General features: G+C 42.6%; 1 protein-coding gene across 2 annotated transcripts in view; it reads left to right on the forward strand.

Moving 5' to 3' along the window:
- mmp16a (matrix metallopeptidase 16a (membrane-inserted)) overlaps positions 1-22961 on the forward strand; it is a 62305-nt gene that overhangs the window by 36697 nt on the left and 2647 nt on the right. Inside the window, exons 6-9 of one of the 2 annotated variants that reach the window (XM_076087231.1) lie at positions 3392-3609; positions 12293-12431; positions 18348-18498; positions 19232-19347. In XM_076087231.1, coding sequence (XP_075943346.1) covers positions 3392-3609; positions 12293-12431; positions 18348-18498; positions 19232-19347 — 624 coding nt within the window. The remainder of the gene's footprint in view (positions 1-3391; positions 3610-12292; positions 12432-18347; positions 18499-19231; positions 19348-22961) is intronic. The other variant, XM_076087268.1, reaches the window with a different exon arrangement.

Consider the following 22961-nt stretch of genomic DNA (forward strand, 5'->3'; position numbering starts at 1 on the left):
AATAAGAGCGGTCAAGGGGGCTTGGGCGAGTGGTCAGACTGCCTGCGACCGGAAATTTCCGCCGGGGTACACGCCTCACTTCTGGCAACTTTATTCTATGAAATCTTTTGACGATCACCACCAAATTTGGCATGAGTCTTCCTAAGACGATGACGCGTCTAAAGAGGGGTTGTTTTTGGAAATCGACCGAGGATAGGCTGAGATCCAGCCACACACACACACATGAAATGAGAAAATCCTACAGATGACAGCCAAAACTGGCTCTGATGATGTTATGAATATGAATATGATTCCTATTATCTGTATTTGGATGTATTGAATCATATGAGTGATAAAGAAAGTGAAATATATAGTTATATAGTGTATAAAAGTACAATGTAAGAGCTGCAACAGCTGGTTCGAAAATGATGACCTCGCCTGACCCCTTTGTAATAAAAACCTCTTATTATTCACTTTATTCCACTCTAACCATTTTGTAATAACTACTGATCAGTTATGCTATGACTTGGGAAAGTTTTTAGGGATCATACTGCATTATTTCAATAACTTTTTATCACTGAAAGTGCATTTTTTCCAGGCGGAGCTGAATGTTTTCAATTTCAGCTGTGTAATCTCTTATTTTTCTATATTAACCAGTAACATATACAAAATCTATATGTATATCAACACATCTCACAAGTGTTACCAGTATTCTAGCATCAAAATTATTAAAATAGACCTTGTAGTTTGGGTAGTGTACTCAAAGGAGTAGGAGTATGCAATTTCCGAGCAGGGGGCTAAAAACAGGCCTAGTAGTTAAAAGGTAAAGGAGATAAGATAATAGACGTTAAACGGAACGCGATGCTGTGATATCTTTTTGCACAGACTTTTAAAAGGGAGCATTTGTTTAAAAAGAGGAGCCATTGCCATCAAATGGCTTTTTTTTGTTTGGATATTTTTAATTATAAAAATCACACTATTTCATAAATGTTTATTCACAAAACTTTAACTGTATTGCTTACAAAAAGCTTAAAGGTTCCATTATTTCAAAGCTCCATCACACCGTTAGCCACACCACAGCCTCTTGGCGATCAGATCGCCTATCAGCTATCTCGAGTAGGGCTGCAACTAACGATTATTTTAATAATCGATTAATCTGGCGATTATTTTTTCGATTAATCGATGAATCGGATATTAATGGGCCAAAAAAGGCGAGTGAATAAAAACGTGTCTTTAGTCTTGCAAACTATACCACCCCTGCTTTACTACCGTTATTAACGAGCTAACGCTAACTTGTCATGCTTGTCAAGCTGGATAACGAGTAAACACCAGCACCAGAAGAGCAACTGGAGGGACGTTACGTCCCTCACTTCAAAACGGAACAAAAGTAGGATTCTGTAGTGACTTACCCTGCTGTTGAACTCCCTTCCTCCTCATCAAGGACTCCAACATGTTTACGTTTTAGGTGCTGAATCATCACCGTGGCGCTCCCGTGCCATGCCATGTCGCTTTTGCATATCTTGCAATTAACGTGAACGGAGTAAACAGAGTCTCTCGTGTGGACTCGCTGATGTGTAGCACCGCGGCGTTCCCTCTTAATCCCACGATCAGCCTGTGTGTCAACTAATTTGATGGTTTTATCTCAATTTCTTTGTCTAATTGCTCGCCATAGATCGCCTCCTCCAGCTAAACGATCAGTAGCTCATTCAGTTCTTTTTTTTTTAAATCCTCTTTTCACTCGCTGACTTTTAAATCACTTGTCAAGCCATTAAATCATTCATTCATAACTCCTGAATGTTTACAGTTTCTTTCAAGGTCATTATTTATCCATGCCACCATTACTTATTAATACTTTTCAATGGGGGGGGGTTGCTTCTTTCATATTGCAGTCATCTACTCCTGCATCTGTTGGCCCCAATCAACACATGGCCACTAATTTCCTGGTTTTCACAGTAACAGTGTGTTATTCTTGCGTCGTCACGTGTTCAATTATTCATCCACACAACCCACTCGCTCTGCCTCCCTCCTCGCTCTGTTTTCCCCCTGCATGTCTTCCGCCCTCCCTCTCTCCCTCTCTCTCTCTCATGTAAATCATGAATGTGAAATGACGCTGAGCACGCCCGGGCCTCCACTTGGGAGGAACTTTTATTTTTATCTCTACAGTATATTTCAAAAGCATATGCTTTTTATGTCTGTTTTATTCATCTTAACATATCATATTATGCTTCGGTGAGCTGAATCCCTAAAAACTTGGCAGTGTTAAAGTCCACCCACTGTGTTTCGCATGATGTCATGTTGTTTTTCCATCTTCTGCTCTGTCTCTCATGTGTTCTTTTCTTTATGCCTTCAACTCCTTGTCACCAAATTTCCCCTTCACACCGTACCTTGTCCTTTGGCATTGGTGGAAAAAAATGGAACTTGGCTAGAACGTGTGGCTCTCCCGCAAGCTCAGGTGGCTGGTTGGCGGTCAATGGCACAACAATATTGAAAGTGGTTCACCCTTAATTTGCATGCATGTTTACAACCTTGAATATCGAAGAACTCTTCTTCGCATATCCCACTCTACTTGGGGCTAATGTAATTAGGAGTAGTGATGTGCACCACTAGTCAATTAAATGTTGCTAACCCTCGCTAGTCGGCAACAGAAATACTAGTCAGTTAAACTTATAATTTTATTAATTACACATTTAGATTACATATAGATATATGCTGTTCCTCCTGCAGCACGTTTTACCTTCTAGATTAAATTGTGAGTCTTTTCTTACTTTTAAGACTAGTTTAAACTGCCATGTAAAGGTCAGGGAAATTAGTATAAAGGAACATCCCTAATTGGGAGACCCCGGAATTTATATATAAAGAATCTTAAATTTGTTTTCTGCTTTGCCCGATATTCTCTTGCTTCATTTAAATGAGTAGTTTAAGAAAGAAGAAAAGAACACCACTCTCACTCGCTAGAGGCAGCAGCTGGTTAGCTTAGCTTAGCATAAAGACTGAGAACAGGGGGAAACTGCTAGCCTGGCTCTTTATTACCGACTGCAAGCTGTAGCTTCATCTTTAGCGTACAGACACAAGAGTGGTATCAATCGTCTCGTCTAACTCTCAGCAACAAAGAAAAAAAAATGCATTTTCCAAAATGTTGAACTATTCCTTTTAAGAGATTTGGTACATTTTGTTTACGTTACCGAAGGAAAGTTTAAACTGGTGAAAAACAGATTTAATACTCTTCACATGCATTAATCTGCATTCCTTGCAATGTGTTTGAAATATATTGTCATTATATAGGGAATGACCAGGTGTGGTCCAAATTAAACCACTTGACCCCAGAGATTTCGGATGTCGAAATGTCTGGTCTGTACGTGTTGCAGTGATATGAATGAAAACAAGTGAGGTATTTTTCTCTCACTTCCTCCAGGGCCTCCTGATAAGCTTCCTCAGCCCACCAAGCCTTTGCCGACGGCGCCCCCTCCACGCTCCCACCCTCCATCAGACCCCCGTAAGCCAGACAGGCAGACACGACCCCCGAGACTGCCCCCGGGAGACAGGCCGTCCAACCCCAACGCCAAACCCAACATCTGCGAAGGAGGCTACAACACCCTCGCCATACTGAGGAGAGAGATGTTCGTCTTCAAGGTCAGTGAAGAGACTGCGATATCAAAACAAACCTGGGGCATTTTCACATGTTGTTTGTTTTGAAGAGTCATTTTTTAGCCCCGGAGCAGTTCTACCCCAAACTTAGATCTCTTAGCGGTGTGAAACCACAGCAATCAGTCTTTATGGGCCAAAACAACCTTGTGAGATCTTGTTGGAAGGGTAGTTTCATATGTCCAAAAAGCAACAATATGGCTGAAGAGAGGTTTCTGGCTATAACATATAACGTAATAGTGTGATAAATGCAACCAAAGACAGCCTCCCCCTTTGATTCAGGTTTGATTCACGTTAGTAGAAAGGTTGACACTGTGTAGAAATATGGTGGATTCTCCTCAATTATGCCTGTGTATTTCAGTGCATAATTAAAGCAGCTATTATGTCTATAAGGAGCTTTTTCCGGATTACTTTGGGCCAGTGGAGCAGGAATTAGACAAAATGGATATTTCACTGCAAAAGAAACCCACCATGCCATGCACAGAGCATCACGGCTTTCCTTTCTACCAACAAACTCAGCCTGGTTTTGATTCCTGTGTCACAAAAAAAGGTACGCATGTCCCTTAATGCATCTTTATCCTTGGTCTAAGCTTGTGAATACCAGACCTTGGCAACATGTGCTGAGGAACAGAGAAAAACCTTGGGGCAACACAAAGATGTCCTGTGTTCTCCACAGAAAGGAGAAAGAGTGCCTCCGATGCTTTGAGAGTGTGACTGTATTTTTCTGAGATTATAAATAGATGGTATTCAATGGTTAAAAAGAAGGCTTGTGGAGCTAGGGGGGAAAAAAACATTTCTCCTCTCGGCCCCCTCTCTCTGAGCGTGTACTTCAATACATCCAGCTTGGAACCAGAGCTGCTACCTGTGAAGGTATTTAACCAAAATTAGACTCAAAGCCCCTACTGTCTTTGTTTTTTTTTTGTGAAAATACTGTCCGCTTGTTACAATAGTCTAAGTACAGCTCCCGTCTCTTTCACATGGTGCCTGCGGTGGCTGTTGTCATCCCTCATTAGTCCCAGGGCAGCAGCCTGGCCTAACAAAGTGACGAGGATCATGGGATTTTTGAAGAGCTCCGAGATTCAAAAAAAGGACGTTTAGCTATCAGCCAAACTTTTTCTGAGTTTAGGAAGTGAAGGATACGAAGCCAGTTGTGCTCCAAATACACCTCTAGTGTATCTGTGTGTTTTGACATTTGAAGAATAACTTCTGTAGTTTGAACATGCCGATCCCTCTACTTTAATGGGCCGTAACTACTCAAATGCTTTGACGTTGTTGAAGCTGTTCTCATTGACTAAAATCAAATACTTTTTCCAAGGCTTCCTCACACACAGAGCATCAGCTGATCCCCTCATATTGTTTGTCTCGTTTTCTTTTTGTAATCCAGGCAATCGCCCCAAATCTGCTTGCTGTTCACACTGCTTCTGTGTATTTGTGACAGTTTTAAGACAAATCTGAAACGTTCTAAGCTCCAAGTATAATCAGTGTTATAGGCACTGATCACCTTCCTGCTTGAAAGCATTATTTGGCTTTAGGATTGACATTTTCTTTTGTTTTTCTAGCTTTATTATTGCATTTTTAAAGTGTCCTTTACTGTAATGTGTCGTAATTTATGAAACGCTTTGACGTTGATTACGTTTTAAATCTGACAACAAACATCTTGGGTTCCTGAATGTATCTGTTATTTTTATGCACTTATACTCTTGTGCAATTAAAACGTGTCATTAACATTAAACTTGTCACTTTTCGGTGAAATTCACCGTTTTGAATCAAAAATATGTCATCCACGTGAATCGTGTAGATCCGTAGAGTTTTTTTTTTTTAGGGGGGGGTCAATTGGCCAGCGAGCGTTTCTCAGATTGGAGTCATACGAGGAGAAAAGGTGATGTCGTGATCTTCACAATAGAACATCTTTGACGTGTCGAATCTTGGCCAATCAGCGTTCAGATGTCTACAGCGTCTTAATTTCCCTCCGTTACAGTTTAAGTTACGTTATGTTCCGTTACCGTTCAGACTTGCTGGGTTAAGTTAACGTCCACTGCATGCAAAACGTTATTGACTGTTAACGTTATTATCGCGATTTAGGAGGAAAAAACGTAACGTGATGAAACCCCCCGTGTTCCGGTTCAGTTCACGCGGTCACTCATTAACGTTAAACCCGAACACCGGTGGATCTGCTGGCAGGTTGTTTTTTTTAACTCAAAGTAGAATGAGGATGATTTCGTGGTGATAATTACGTTTAAGATAACGAAAAGTGAGGCCCAGATACTGATGAGATGATGAGGTCAAAGAGCTTCAGGAAGAGGAGGCTGTTTGTGTAGCGCAGCTTGACGCAGGGCCGAGCTGTGAGTGGAGCTGGGCCTGGATAAAGGTGGAGGTCTAAACAGACGTGAGTACAGCTTCCTGCTGTCAGTGTTTTAAATACATTGATATGGCAGGGTATGCTAAATGCAGCTTCTGTTCCAAGGAGATGAACTACAGCAACAAGGGCTCACATGCCCTCTCATCACACTGTTCACTGTGATGACCACAGCCAGTGTACTAACAGTCCCACGTTGCTCTCAAGAACCCTGAAGTAATGAGAGGGTTAAGGTGCCTGTACCTTCATTTCAGCGGGTTGCTAATGCAGAGGTGTGTATAGATTACAGCTATTATTTTACTCTTGATAAGATACCTTAGCCAGAGTAGATTATCATTTTCATTTAAATAATTGAACTGGATTGAATGCATATTAATTGCAAATAGAAGATAGGCCACAATTCTAACAGCTTTACAGTAACAGTGGAAGTTAATAGTAAGACATACAGTAACAGGGTTCAATGAAAACTAATCACTTTATTTGTACAGGCGATGGTTCTCGCTACTCTTGCTATCTGTGTTTTTATATGACTAAAACTTTTGAAAATGAGACCTCGGTCTCAATTGATTTTGTCTAAATAAAGGTTAATAATAATATTGATAAAAAAAAAAATTAAAAAAAAGCTAACTAGCCAGCTGTTCAACTAGAGCTGAAATACTGATTAATCACTGAATAATAAATTCGTTTTTTCCTTAAAGTAAATATTGTCTTATCACTTAATTTGATTCTCAGAGTACATCAGAATGCTACATGTTAAAAGCTCATATTTAAAATAAAATTCTCGGAGCATGCACCCCCCAGGGTTTCGGGCTTGTCACCTTTTTCACCTCTTATGAGTTTGCAGGTATGATTAAAAGTTCATAGACTTTTTGTGTATGGATTTTCATACAAGATACAACTGTAGCTTAGTTCATAGTAATAAAAACTCCAACAGTCCTTCGTCTTGTGTGCCAAATGAGTCTCTTTGGAGGCCGATCCACAGGGGCCACCCGGGTAAATTGCTCTTCAGCATAAACAGCAGGGCTCCCCCTCTTTGTTCAAACTATCTGCTTACTGCAGCCAGCTTTCCAATTAATACTGTAAATGAAATGCACATGATTAACTCATGAGCAAAGGGGCAATGAGGTAATGTTGCACTCAGATGGAGGTTAAAAAAAACAACCAACATCCAAAGGATACAAACAGACACGTCCTGTAATCAATTACAAAAAATTGACGTCAAATTTTGCAGTAGTAAATCCGCTGTGTTCTGATCATTAGGACCACCGGTGATATTACGACTCAATAATGATTTGCTCGCCTTTTTTCATAATCCACATTTCAACCAGCAAATCAAATGTGAAATCCATAAAGGATCACAGCTCTGTTAAGTGTTGTTTCACAGGAGGAGCAGGTGGTCCTCATATTTCTTGGTTCTCTGCGAGTGGTACGCCAACTGAAGGTATCATGTTAATGGCTTCCAGCCTCCTGGTAGATGAAGCTGCCCAACTGTAAAACGGTTGATCTGGAATCCTAATTGGAGATGTTTGCGTTTCTCCAGAGCTCGATATATTCCCTTTAAAGGATGCTAAGGTTTACGTATCGGTCTAAAGGCGAGTTAAAAGGATGGCTGACAGGAAAGGGAATGATTTACAGCTCGTGCATACTTCTGGTTTCAGTTTTATTTGACTTCATGTCTCTTGTTTCTGCCATTTGTATGGGTGATTTCTTCTCTTTTTTTTTATTTATACGATTGATTGTCCTCTTGGTTACTCCACGGTGTACGTCCGTTTGGCCTGAACCGCTTGGCTACTCTCACCATCCCCTCTTGATTGTTTTGGAAGAGCAAAGTCAAGTCAATGCCAAGTCATTATTGCAGAGATCCCAGCAGTCTCACAGCTCCCGAGGCCCACAGGTGGTCCAGCAATGTGAAGTAAGGGGGGGCGGGGGTTTAGAAAGGAGACTTTACGAGAGTTGATCTGGTGAAATGCACCGAGCGATCTGGTGTTTCCTATGAAGCAACAGCTGCATTCATACTGTTTGTATGACCTGTTTGTAAGCTTCTGAACCACAAGAACCAAACATTGAGATCCATATGTCAGAATTTGAGCAATAAAACAAGGCAAAGGGGAGAGTGTCACGGTCCGTTGGATGTTTACAGACAAACACCTCGTTCATGACTCATCTCTGAAGATTTCTTCAGTCTAAGTATATTGAAGTCTACAGATTTGTAGATGATCTCCAAAACCATTTCAATGTCTGCTTTTAGCAATATATGGGATGGCAGGAAGTTCTAGACTTCCAGAGCCCTTTCTGAGATAGTTAGTCATGATAATGATATGCACTAGGATAGGCCGCTGCATCCACACAACCCACACTGGTGCCCTACAGGGACAAAAGTTATTGTTTTATAAAAAAATATTTAAATGTTCCACTTTCAGAATCACAAAGTAGTGCAGCTCATCAAGAACTGCTGAGAAAAACTGTTCCATATGCAAATATATGCAGTCATTAAGGCAAATGTATTGGGTATTACAGCAGGACTTAGACGTTTGGTTTTTATCAGGGTCGGGTAAAACAATAAGTAGTGGAGCAAATTACAAATTTAGTAACTTCTATGAAGTTGGCAGACACACACGACGCTGATTCTATAAAAAAAAGTATACCGCTGGATCCTACACTTCCCATAATGCAACCCACAGTGTCGTTAATTACAACCCCCCCCCCCCCCCCCCCCCCAAGTTTAAAGCCCTAGCCGCGTTGACCCTCATGACGTCATCAGGGTGATTCTTTCAAACTTGGGAAAGCAGCTGAAGACATTATTCAACTGATTCTTTTAATTCTCTTTGAGACGTGTAAACTGAACTTCATGTGTAAAATCTGTTTAGTGTCTCTTTAACTTCACAGATAATGTTGCACTTACCAATAAAGGAGGTGAAAGGTTGATTATTTATGTTACGGATTGCAGATTTTGGATTGAAGTTGAACCTGACTCAAGGTAGTTGTCTTTCAGATTGTCCAATATTACATCAAGAAAAATAATAACAAATGCATCAGATTTCCTGAACTAGTGCAACTCTAGCAGATGAACAGTAGGAGCAATGAGCATTGCTCCCGACAACGCTGAGCCGTGCCTGATTTACTCGAGGCCCGTTAATCTACAAAGGCCGGGTTTGGAGTCATGCTTGTCGAGGTGCTAGTTTTATGGCCGATCATTTTTCTCTCCGCTGCGGTGACAGAGGGTCGTTTCGGGTTCACGCGGTCGTCCGTGTGTCCGGTGTCACCAGTGAAATTACACAGCTACCTCTTTTATGACTGCAGGCACTTTCGGGTTCAACTTTCGGTGAACTCTCACACCATATGGCATCCCATTGGAGACAGAGAATCACTCAAAAAAAACATGTATATGCATGTGTACATGGACTTGCTTTTCTCATTTATAATAGCGGCTAATTATGCCGCATGGTACGCCTGCTCAAACGTTTGTAGCTGCGACCGTTGCACAGATGCAATTATACCGGCCTACAGTCAGCTGTGATAGAGAAAATGCCACCCTCCTCCTCCTCACCACTAGTCCTACGCTCAATCACAACGGTCTTGCCAGTCAGTGAGAGACCGTCATTCCTCGATGCGGACGGATTTAGAGCAGGGGATTCTGGGACGCCGGAGAGTGCCTTGCGGTTCAGGAGTGGCCTCTTGGAAGCCGATGTTGGAGACGAGCTTTGATTCCCACGTCCATTAATGAGAACGCAGTCTTCCTCCTTTCTGTAACTCGGAGGAAAGAGACGGAGAATCCTGCAACAGCGGGGCGTCTGAGTGGTCTTAGAAGAAGACATGAAAGGCTTTTTAATGCTATTGGACTGCCCGCTTTGTTGACATTTATTGTATAATTACGTCTTGCCACATGTTTAAACTGTGAAGCCGCCGTATAAGAAGGAACAGCAATGGAAAGAATAAGCTGCAGGTTGCAAAGGTGAACCGGTGCTTCTCGCTGTTCTTGCGTTTCAACAGTTGCACTTGTGTTAATGCGGTTTGGAGACGTGTTGTTCTAGTCTGCTGTTTGTACAGAAGTAGCTTTCAGATGGGCAAACACAACAGCAACTATCCTGCAGCTATTTTCCTCAGTGAAAGACATCCTGATGGATGCTGTGTTGTCAGGCTTCAACTCTAATCCTTCGAACCCTCTGAATTATTTACACCTGCATTCTGCTCTCAGTGAAGCCAAGAAAGGGTGTGCGTCACATTAACCGAGCGAGAGATCAGCGGCACTGTCGTCCTAACACCGCCGTCTGTCATATTCTCACCTCTTCACTCACACAGACACACAGACGGCAGCAGAAGACGCTCACCCGGAGGTTGACCTGGATTACTGTGATTGTTGACACACTTCAACGCATTTTCATTTTCTCCAATCGACATTATGGTTCTACGTTCTCCTTCTTATATGTTTTATCATCTGCCAGTAGCAGAACTTGAATGCTCTTGAATGCTACTTCCAGTGAGTCTTGATAAGTCTTATTCTTCTCTGTCAGAGAAAGCCCCTTTTGTTTCTTTGTAGGCTCTGATGAAGTGTAATTCTTAGAAGCTGATAAATAAGAGTTCAGGCTTTTAAAATCAAAGGTGATGAGAAGAACTGCAGTGAGAGTACATTTAACATAAAATCAGTGTGCAAAGGATGACAATGTTATAGATCACATGAAGTAGAATAATGGCGTTTAGTGTTTAGCAGCCTAAAGGCCATACTGTATGATTGAAAAGTGCTATTAAAATGTTTTTATATCTCTTAGTTGTCAACACTGGAAAAAAGGCCACTTCAAAAATAAGTAAAAAAATAAAACAGGTTACAAGGTTTTTGCATGTAAAAAAAAATCTGCAAATGGAACAAGTTAAAAATGAGCTTGGTAGGATTTCATATAATAAGATGTAATATTAAGGCCTTTTAAGAAAGAAAGAGATGTTGAGATTAACACGTATCTGTTTCAATTTAGCAAGCCAGAAACGTCATGCAGTAAAGTGATGTGTTGTACATAGAGTACAAGTACAAGAACCCGCTGGGGAAGCTCTGCCGCTCGCTGACAAAAACTCATCGGTCGATGCAGGTCCACCATTTATACTCCTATAGAGAGCGCGTGGTAATTCAACCTTACGGCTCTGCACGCGTGACAAAGCCTGCGCTGGCCTTTCTCTCAAAGCAGAGAACATGAACAGTTTGAGACACAACATTTCCAAACTTCTGCTCAGACTATAGTCGTTCTGATTCTCCTAGATGTTCTTGTCATTGCAAAAGTGCCGGCTGAAATCTTCTACAAGCGAAGTGCGCCTGCCTGAGCTTTATTTTCAGAGCGGGAGAAAGAACATTTTCTCTTTTACGAAGTCAAAAGGATTCAAACGGGTCCAGTTTCACAGTTTGATCTGTTTTCAATTTCAAAACTGGGCCGGGCCGCGTACAGAAGAAACAATGCTGAACAATTGAAATCTGTGGGGGCAGCAGGTATAGAGCGAGCAGAGGAAGAGAGCGGCAATTGGAATGAGGGACATGGGGAAATAAAAAAGAAAGAGTCCAGGGAGCGAGGAGAGTCCCACAGAACCAATTGGATTAGACAGAGAGAGAGAAAGAGAGTGTTTGATGAATGGGCTGTTTATTTAGCTTTCATTGTGAATGAGGCCGGGCGCGGTGATGTGTTGTCTCCCCCTCTTCTCCGTCTCTGCGTCCCTCGCTGTGAGGTCAGGCTTTTTTGGACCCGAGCGCTCGGCCCGTTCGAGGGGGGGGGGGGGGGGGGCGCAATTGTCCGTCCATTGCCAAAGGGTGGGACGTCTCGCTGCATCCTAATAGCTTTCACAGCTGGGTCTCCCCTCGGCCCCCCTCTGTCATCAAGTTTCATCCAACATCAAAAAGACACCTTCCACTTGGCTGCGCTCACGTTACACCCCCCACTCCGTAGGAAATCAGAGACTCTTGGCTTCTCATAAAGCTCCTGGCTATCACTTTGCCCCATGGTAGTTGATGTTTTTTCCAGTATGTTCTTCAAGTTCTGCGTGCGTAGCGGCAGTCTCGTGGGCTTTCCTGTCAACCCGAGAGAGTACATGTGGACCTTAAAGCCGTCACGGCAGCAGCTCCAGTCGGTCGCCGCTATTGGGGCTTTGTCGTAAAAGAGCAGGAAAGCAAGGAGGGTGGGCTCGGTTCACCTCGATCAGACCTTCTAATTTACCGCCAGCTGTGTTACAACATGCAGAGTTCATTACATATTTTTTCCCTGGTTCAGGGCAGGTCGATGTTTGGTGTCACTAAACTCTCTGGTTTTCTGTTTCCTAACGGTGTCCTCTGTTCTCTTTCAGGACCACTGGTTTTGGCGGGTGAGGGATAACTCGGTGATGCCGGGATACCCCATGCTCATCAGTGTTTTCTGGAGAGGCCTCCCTCCCAAGATAGATGCCGTCTACGAGAACAGCGAGGGCAAGTTCGTCTTCTTCAAAGGTAAGCTCACATGCTTCACCACAGTTTAAATATTGTCTGTATTATTCTTCCACAGGAGTTGTATATGGCTGTCACGTTGTATTTTCCTATAAACTGTCTTTTCAGTACCCAGCATTAGGGTTGGGTACCGAAACCCGGTGCTAATATGGCACCGGTTCCTATACGACCAGTATCTACCAGACCGAAACGCAACGCAGATTTTGGTGCTTCCTTTCGGTGCCTGAGCCGATTGAAATACTTTTTTTACACTACTCTGATGACTCCGTCCTGGCAGCCTCGGTCGTCCGCTCCTCACTCATAATATTATTACAACCTTACGAGCTGTGCGCGCTTAGAAACAAACCCCTCCATCATTCTGGCGAAGGTTCGGCCATGATTTATTAAAAAAAAAAAAAAAACGAGACCGAGATCTGTCAAACGGCAGGCTACTGACATTCGGGTACTTAGCGCCGCTGGCGCTCATAGGGTACATCCCAAGTCTCTTAACTGCATCCCCGTTCACAGCTGATCAGCTGTCAGTCGGCTTTAACAGCTGATCAGCTGTCAGTCGGCTTTAACAGCTGGAGAGACTTTTGATAAGTTTGTGTCTGTTCACATGATCACTGTACTTAATAATATTAACTAATAATACTAATAACTAATAAAGACACACAGTAATCACCACTGTAGAGGTGTTTCTCTCTGTAGTCTGTTAACAAACTGTGTCCTGTGTTCTGTTTATAAGCACAGCATCCATTTCTACCGGCAGAATGCGATCGTCTTATTTATGAATTATTTGCATCTGTACGTTTTTGAAATTGTGACTGTATTGTGACATTATTAAATAACCCAGAATATGATTATTGTTTCTCTTAAATGATAAAACTCATCAAACACTCATGAATGATGTAAAAAGTGTTTATTCTCTCCAGCTCTCTCTGACTTTAATTGTTTCCATAATAAAAGTTATTGAGGGAAATATCAGATCATGAAAACACAAATCTTTCTAATAAATGAAGAAAGTTGTTTGTGGTCCTTTTGTTGTTCAGTCTACAATGAACATTTATTTAAACCAGATGTTGAATCAGAAACCGAATCAAATATAAACGAGTTTATTCTGTGATCTGTCTTCACTCTGGTGTTAAACTCCAGTCAGTCAGTCCGATCGGCTGCAGCGTCCAATCACATAACTGATGAACAATGAGGGGGCGTATCGGCCGTTAAAAGACTTCCTGGAAGTCTGTTCTCGTGGGTCCTCGCTCATGGCTCCTCCGAGGTCCCTCCTCCATCCTCCCTCCTCGCTCCTCCGAGCTAAATAAGAGCTTTGGGACGGCCGTCAATATGGCGGCGCAGAAACAACTTCCGGTTCAAGCGAGGATCGAGGAACGAGGAACGAGGAAACAACAATTAAGAGACTTGAGAAGTACCCATAAGCACAACAGGCACACGAAACCTTCTTCTTCTTCTTCTTCTTCTTCTTCTTCTTTGAGGTGTAGTGGCAGTTGGCAAACGATGAATTGGCGCATTACCGCCACCAACTGGTAAAATAAAAGTAAATAAAATAAAATAAGTCAGGATAGGTGTATTTTGCCAGAGAAGGCAAATATGCTCATATTTCTGCAAAATAATTGCTGAAGTTTGAAGCTGTAGTGTGTGTACAGAGTGTGTGTGTTTTGTATTTATTTTAGTGCTGGGCAACGATTAAAATATTTAATCGTGATTAATCGCATGGATTTTTTGCGATTAATCGCAAAAAATTGTTATAAATTGTTATGGCAAAGTTCAATAATGAATTCAAAAGTAGTGTATTGCGCACTTTTATTTTAAAAGTACTGCTATATGAACAAAAGGGCAATAACATTTGGTTCACGAGATGCAGGTAGCATGTTTTATACTTAATGTGAATATAATTCATACTTTGTTGGCATCTTATTCTGAAAACCGGATGTTCGTCTGAAGAAACCGGATGTTGTCTCACGTTAATCTTTCCGCTAACTTTCAAAGTCCTTCCTTCGCTCGCTCCCGATCTGTGCCGTTTAAATGCGTTTACCGTGAATTTCAGCACTAAAATTACTGACTATAGGATGTTTGCTGGCTTTTATCCCACTGTTCTTGTCATCCTCTTGTTGTTATGTCTATGTATTGTCTCTTGTCTTTCAATTAAAAAAAACATTTAGAATAAATTTAAAAAATGCGTTAACGCGCGATAAAATAATTGTCAGCGTTAATTAATGAATGCGTTAACGCGAAATTAACGCGTTTACTTGCCCAGCACTAATTTATTTATATTTATTTAAGTATACTGTAAACTGTTGTTACAGTTAATATATTGTTCATAGTTTGAAGTTAAAAAGTTTGAAGCTGTAGTTTGAAGCCAAGTGTTTTATATTTATTTATATTTATAGTATACTTTAAACAGTTAATATATTGTTCAATTTGAAGAAAAAAGTATCGGTTCAGGCACCGTTTAGGCACCGGTATCGTTTTAAAAGTATCGTTTTAGCACCGGTATCGGAAAAAACCCAAACGATACCCATCCCTACCCAGCATGTGTTTTTCTGTCTGGAAAGCAAAAAGATGGGTTTTTATCTTTAATAACTGCCGTATGTTATCATGCTCACTCAAAGAACGGCTTTGATCGTATCTGTGCGTTGGAGTTTAGTGCAAATCTGTGGAAGAGTAAAGCAATGTTTTGCCCACTTGGTTGGAAAATCCGCTATAATCCAGCAGTTTGGGCTTTTAATAACACTGGTGCTGGGAGTTATATGTTTAAGTCTCAAACTCTACCTAAATCACTGTCACCGCATGTGCCCAAGAACTTCAATACTTTTTTAAAATTTGTTTTTTACCTTCCCCGAGCAGATTTGTCCACATATTCAAATCTAGACTAAGCTAGCCCCAAAACACAGATTCAGAGCTAATTATGTCTAAAGCCGCAAAGCCACTTAAAAGAACCGGCAAACGAGCACAGCAGTCCTGTAAACTCCTATTTGCATACACTCCAGAGAGGCAGACTCTCAGAGAGAGGGTGTTGATGAAAGGAGACGTAGGTAAGCAACGAAAGTCTGCTGAGATAGAAATACAAATCTCCACTGCAGCCCGTTTCTATTTTCAGCACCAAACAATTCCTGGAGACTGCTGGTCCTGTGTGTGCCACAAGCTCTGGAAGTTTGATTTCGGGTGCTTAATCCTCCACCCTGCTCTTTTTCCGGGCCGTGTAGCAACAGGGATTGCACACGGATTTAGAGAATTTGCTATTCTTCATTTGAAGACGCACAGCTGATTTCCCAGTAGGCCTCATTCTGTCCGTCCCCATTTTTTTAATGAAACATCAGGAAGAAAGTCATTCAGAAAAACTAAATGCGGCACTCCGGGTCATCGTCTGAGCATCCAGCTCCCCTGTCTGATGAGCTCCCCGAGAATAAATGCACAGATGGAGGCTTCAGAGTGGAGTCTGCGCTAGAGTTCTGGCTGACACACTGATTAGCTCAGTGCTGTTAAGGCATCACAGAGCCGGTCAGTAAGCAGACACGACTGGTATACATTAGAAATAGATTCAGCATGTGTTCTTCATTTTGACTCCCATGTTTGCCTCTTTCCGTTCTCCAGAGACGCTGCAAGTCCAGAATGTGTAGTCAGCTCTATTGTCAGCTTCACTAATCAGACTGAATGTCTTCATGTTGATTGCAGCATGCGGGTCGATTCTTTGAAGAATTACGCTTAAAAGCTGTATATGTTAAAATATAACAATTGGCCCTAAATGACAACAAGGTAAGAGGTTGTATTAGAAATTAAATTAATCAAGTATAGCATTGCAGCACTCACACGATCTACGCGTCAATATACATTTCCCTCCCGGGAGGCAGGATCCAATTAGAGCTTGATTGGTGCTTTTTGTGAGCTACAAGTTTGTTTGTTTTTTTTTTTACATTAAAGATAGACCGATGAATCGGCCGGGCCAATATGTCTGCCTGATATTAGCTTATTGTGCACATCGGTATTGGCGTGTGTACGTTACGAGGAACTTTCAGCACAGAAAAGCCAAATATAGGTTGAAAACAACGTCACCGCTACACAATCTGACCTTTAGAGGGCCGTGACGGTTACTGTTGCTAGAACATCCGTCAAGCTTTTCATTTTAGTTTAGTATCACAGTTACTGATTCACCACTCGAAATACTGGATTGATTTGATGAAGTAATTTTCAAAACAATGGGTTTCTAATTTCACTAAAATCACAAAAGAAAACATTTACAAATGAAGAACAAAGATTTAGGTCACATACACCAAATTTCTCCTCAGCATCACGTTGGCCGTTCTGCCGTGTGTGCGTATAAATAGTGCATGATGATTTCAGTTGACACTAACACATGTGTGATTCATTGGGCTGTACAGTACGTGTTTGCGTGTGGCCCACATACGGAGGAGGAGGGGGTCTGTTTTTGGAAGAAATCGTCCTCCTATATGACACTCTTCATACAGTGTTGAGGGCGAGCAGCGGATTAGTCACTACACTGAAGCAGATGCCACTACATCAAAGCCGCTCTGAAGAAGAAGCCAGACTCTTATGTGGACGGATATGCAAGTTGACACCACATTTATTTATTTTTTAATACAAAAAAGAAAGGAGAATCCTCTTAAATGTAGGATAGACCAAGAAGGGAGGTTTTTTTTTTTTGTGAATCAAGTTGAACTTATTCTTTTTGGGAATGGAAGACTCTATTAATCTTAGGGTGTGGTGTGGTTTGTGTGTGTGTGTGTGTGTGTCAGGGCCAGAGGAAGTGTGACCCAGAATGAGTGGAGCGGGTGGAAGAGAAAGAGGTGAAATGACAGGAATTTCCTTTCCATAGAAGAGGCCACTACAGGTCTCCTCTTCCCACTTAACATGCAGCCAGCGCTGTGTCCTACCTCTCCCTCCCTAAATCTCCCTTCTTCACCTCGGCCGTACAGTGGGAACACTTCTTGGAGGCCAGATGTCAGATGTGCAGCCTTTACGAAACAAGTGAACGGGTTGAGGGATCATGCCTGCTTTATTTCACACCCATTTCCTGTATTTGTTGAAGAAATATGCCTGGGTCGTCTTAAAGCTGACCTTGCAAAAGTCCCTCATAGTCTTTCAGGTTTATGGACCGTTCAAGCAGAGTAACATGTAATATTAAACCTTATTCGTGAAAGAAGTTGCTGACACAAATGTAATTGTTTAAAAGAGGTATGATAAAAGAAGAATCAATAAAAAAAACTGTGTGACATGATTTGGCAAACAATGAAAGGCCATAATATTTGACCTAGTTTTTTCCCTCTCTGCCTTTTGTCATTCCACCTCTCTCTTGCAACACGCTGCTCTTCCCCCCCACCCACCCACTTCCTCCGGGTACACCCCACACCTCCACCAGTGATGAAGAAAAGCACTTCCTGTGGTCACAGTGGGGTCAAAAACGTGCTTTTTAGCCTCACTACTTCATGGGAGCAAGGTTTTAAAGAGAAAACATATTACATGTTTTATACATTTTTTACAACATTATTACAGTCCTTCCAAAAGTATCCTAAAGTTCAGGTATTTGTTTGGCTCCTTTGGGCTTGGAAACTTTTAAAGAAAGGTTTTACTGTGACTCCTTAGGTGCCAATTTGCCCACGAGTCATTGCTGTTTCTTTTTCTCTCTGCCAAGTCCGTTTGCTAGTGCTGCAAAGTACCTCTAAGCAAGGGCAAGGAGAATTTGTCACCATGTCTGTGTCCTGCTTTAAATTAGGGAAACATCAACATCAAATACAGTAATAGAAGACAGCAGGTTATTGCCTGCCATTTGTTACAAGGCTTCTATCTGTCCTTGTGAATCTGCCCTTCTCGTCTGCTGCTCCCGGAGGGTAATCCCAGCTGTTACTTGTCCGTCTCCCCCTAATTTGTTTTTCTCTCTCTCTCTCTCTCTCTCTCGATGTGCAGGCAAACAGTTCTGGGTGTTTAAGGACACGGTGTTGCAGTCCGGATACCCCAAGGACATCGCCCAGTTCGGCCACGGCATGCCGGCCCAGAGCATCGAGACCGCAGTGTGGTGGGAGGATGTGGCCAAGACCTACTTCTTTAAAGGGGACAGGTGGGTGCGAATGGACCAAGAGCGCTGTTTTCACAAATGATAAGGGCCCTTTAAAAAAGCTTCAAGAGTTCAGAAATATAGCAGCTGGAAGTCCAAACAAAACGGCAACTCTAGTGGGGATAGTCGCTCATTTGGTGTTTGGATGATGGCAGTGGAGGTCATATATGTCTGGTCGACATATCTGATTGACATTTTTGTATTGCACTTCCTTAAAGTTGGGGGACTTGCAAGAGACAGATTAAAAAACGAATGGACTGACGTGGTACAAAAGTAGAGATGCACCGATACTGATAGCGGATTTCGGGGCGATACTGAAACAGCTCAATCGGGTATCGGTTACATTGCGGCCGATTTATTAAATTCTATGCTATTTGTACATACTATATACATAATATACTGGAGTTTTAACTCCTGTTTAAGTTTTGAACAATAACAATTCAATACATTTATATCTGTGTTTATTTGTAACATTTAGTTTTTACAAAGTTAGAAAAGCAAAGCCCGAAGTTTGGCTCAAACATAAAAGAATGATCCCAGTTACCGTACAGCTTAGTAATTAAACACTGGTATCGAATCAGTACTCGGTATCAGCCAATACCCAAAGCCCAGGTGTCTGTTCAGGACCAAAAAAAGTCAGATCGGTGAAGTCCTGAAGATACAAGATATGAGACGAAATACCATTGCTTGTCAGTTTGTGCTTTGTCTTCCTTTGTCATCCTTTGTCCCTGTTCAGGTACTGGCGTTACAATGAGGAGATGAGGACCATGGACCCCGGCTATCCCAAGCCCGTCACAGTGTGGAGAGGTGTGCCTGATTCGCCACAGGGGGCCTTTGTCGACAAAGCCAACGGTACGAGTTGTCCTGCCTGATATTCCGCTTTGGCAATAACAGCGCTCTCCATGTGCCAAGCCGCATTGATTTCAGCCGGTCACTGGCACGCGCTGTGTGGGAGGTAAACCAGGGTTGCATTGATTGAAATTTGCCCCAGTTATTATATCGAGTCTCGGCGGGTGGCACACTTCCATACATACGATATCAGGGGAAACAGGCGGACAGAGTGTTCGTGGATAGCAAACGAAGATGAAAAGAGGTCAGTTTTGAATTGTTTCCCCAGCAGAATGTTTCAAAATCGGTCCACCCTGCTCAGGGTGCCATAAGACCCAGTTGGAGCAGGATTGTTGAAAGCAGAAAGGACAAGACCACCGCTGGGCGCTCGTTCCGGTTTAAGCCAGTCGGCCGTCGCCAAGGGTTGGGGGGGAGGGCGGGATTTAAAGCTCTCAAAGAGCTCACCCATAGGCCAGTCAGATGGTGTGAAGAGGGGAAACAGCTTTTCTCATTGGATGCATAATACCAGGTGGGTTTTTGGGCCTGGTCTTGGCGTGGCCCGGGTCGGAAAAAGTAGGACAGGTGGCGCTGAACGCTCCGGCCATCTGTTCAGCGAATCCGCTGCCAGATCCGTAGCCCGGGCGTGTCTGCCGGCCGAGGCCAGGTGGAGCTGGTATCACTCGGAGCGTGAAGGGTGGATCGATATCCAGGGGGATGATGGGTGTTTGCGTGCATCACATGTAGTCCCGCTGGGGAACGTATCGGCCTGTGTCTATTTGGCGGGCGAGCTGTTTGCAGACAGTGTGTCAAGTGGCACGCTCATAGCATTGACCCATATACCCAGGCGTAATTGAGTCTGCTGCTGATGATGATGGTGGTTGTGTGTGTGGAGCAACACGTTTCAGAGTAAGGGGCCCCAGGGCGATGTTGACCTGGCCCTAACACACAATAGTTCAGGCTGCCTCACCTCTCCTCCCCTCTCTTACTCCTCACAGCACTGTGTGTTAGTGCTCAGGAACCCCATCTATCTGTTGATTCATCGGGATCCGTCAGTCGCTAAATGACTTTCTTTTTCACTTCACTTGTGTTCAATGCAGGAGAAAAGTGTAGCAGAAGCTGCTGCCAGATTGGAAAGAAAGAAAATCCCATTACATTTTTTTTTCAGCTAGTCACAATACTCAGCTGAACTCTAAATGAGAGTTTGGTGGAGAAATTGTGTGTGTGTGTGTGTGTGTGTGTGTGTGTGTGTGTGTGTGTGTGTGTGTGTGTGTGTGTGTGTGTGTGTGTGTGTGTGTGTGTGTGTGTGTGTGTGGACCAGGGGTCACCAACCTTTTTGAAACAGAGAGCTACTTCAAGGATACTGAGCAGTACGAAGGGCTACTTGTTTGATACAAACTTCATGAATAACAAAGTTGCACAGATCACCTTTTAACAATAATATGTGAAGAGACTGATCACATGTTAATTATTCCTCACAATAATTAACAATGATTGTGTATTTTGTTCAAAATCGCACCGGTTATATTTTTGTAAAAATGATCATTTCTAAAAAGAAATTGGAAATTAACTGTCATATCTTCACATCATGACTCGTTTGTACTAACCACTACCTTCATAACATTTTTGAACAAATCATGAACTCTGTCCCATGTTTATACAAATTATCAGTTATGTAGAATAAAAAAAATCAACTCTTTCACATGTTTAAATGAATCCTATTGCATTAGTACTAATCACCACATTTTGGGAAATCTGAGTCAACTTTGCATTGCGCAATGAAGCCTGCATCCCGGCCTGTAGTCACCAGCTTTTTTTTGGGTACTTTTTTCTCCACGAAGAAACTAGTAAAAAGTATTGTCTATAGCCGAGGGGGGGGGATCCAACCCTCCGAGGCATGCGAGCGTCTTTGGTCGCCTGCATTCAAACCTCTAGTCTGGGCCTTTTCGATCGTACTGCGTTGCCTCGCCTCTACCCCCGCCATCTACGAGTTGTTGCCCCGCGGCCTGTTCCGAGGACTGACGGACCTGACGACGGTGTGCGATCGCGGCGCGTCCGGTGCCAACGGGAAGCGCCTGCCATTCGTAACCTGAAAACCTAGTGCGGTGCGGCGGCCTCTTCCTTTTAAAATCTACATGAATGCAAGCGTTTTTGATTCAAAAAGAACAGAAACTACAATTTTTAGACGGAGCTCCATGGGGACCTAGTGCTATTTTTAGAACATGCCTTGCGGGCGACTCGCATGGTCCCTGCGGGCACCGTGTTGGCTACCTCTGGTGTAGACTGTGCAGACTGTGTTTCATTGTCTACACAATCACATGTTGCTCAGACTGTACCTGGTCTAGTTTTGAGGACCAAGCTGGGACTCTTCATGAAAGGAAGACCAGTGCAGAGTCAAATTAAACCGAAGGAATGGTTTGACATGTTGTGGAATCAGGCTTAAGCATAAAGACTGGGTGAAGGGGTGAACAGTGAGCCGGATTCACCCCTGCTCCAAATCTTTATGCTAAGCTAATTGTTTGGCTAAGCTAAACTCAAAGCCAGTCAGTGATTCCCTACTGCTCATGGATTAATTGTAAGATGTCCGTTGTAAGAGCACACAGTCTGCTGGCCACCAGTAAACACCGAAACATGAAGACAGAGATAGAAGTTTGAACTTGATCTTGATCTTTTAGCTGAATTTTGAGAATTGAGAGTTCGTCCAGATATCTGTCCCCCGGGGTGAATACATATGGACACTTCTGGATTAAATTGTGGCAAGTACAACAAACCAAGATCGCAAGTTGTTGCCTTTTTTGAAATGCCAAAATAGCGATGTGGACTCGATCCGAGGCCCATGAAAAGTGAAGAGTCTATATGAGGGGAATTTGTATGTAACGTAACAAGTTCTTTCCATGTTTTAATTTGAATTTGAATAAGAGGTGAGGCCTTTTCAATTGTTTGGATTTGTTGCACACCGTTGTTCCTGTTTCCTCTACCAACTTCCATAACTCCACGAGTTACATTTCTGAAGATATTGAACCCTAAGATGTTTTTTAGGGGGCGAAAATAACATTACCTGGGGCAAAAAAAAAATGCAATCTTCAAAATTCTGTGAAAATATTTTACAGAACTTATTTTTTTAAATAGCGTATGAATGACGTTGAAAGAAACTCTAAAATGTAAACAAAAACCTCTCTGATTTGACACGCCACGACCCGATAGCTAGCATGTCGTCATCTGACTGTTAAGTCTGAGCATTTCCTCCTCCACTTTCCCACAGAAGAGTGAGCATGAATAACAAACCTCCAGAAACAACATGTTGAAGGGGCCAGCGAGGACGAGGAGAGCTCGAGAAATCAGCCAGGCTGTCATGCTCGCTTTTACCGAATACATTCTCAGTGACTCTCGCAGGCGGCACGGATGTTTAGTGTCCACCCAAAATGAAAACCTTTTCAAACATATAGCAGTTTCAAAATAAGCCACAGGAAAAAGTGTCTTTAAGCTTGATATTGTTACTCATTGTCAAAATGTTTGCCGGTATGTGTTTGAAAAATATTTCTTAGCTTCTGTCACCGTTTTCATTGCTCTCCACACAAACACAGATGGTGTGTTTTCCTCTCGGGGAACAGTGTGTAAGTAGACTTATGAATTGTGACAAA

Source organism: Anarhichas minor, unplaced genomic scaffold (assembly GCF_050575085.1).
Source record: "Anarhichas minor isolate MPS153535 unplaced genomic scaffold, ASM5057508v1 ptg000001l, whole genome shotgun sequence".
Classification (NCBI taxonomy): domain Eukaryota; kingdom Metazoa; phylum Chordata; class Actinopteri; order Perciformes; family Anarhichadidae; genus Anarhichas; species Anarhichas minor.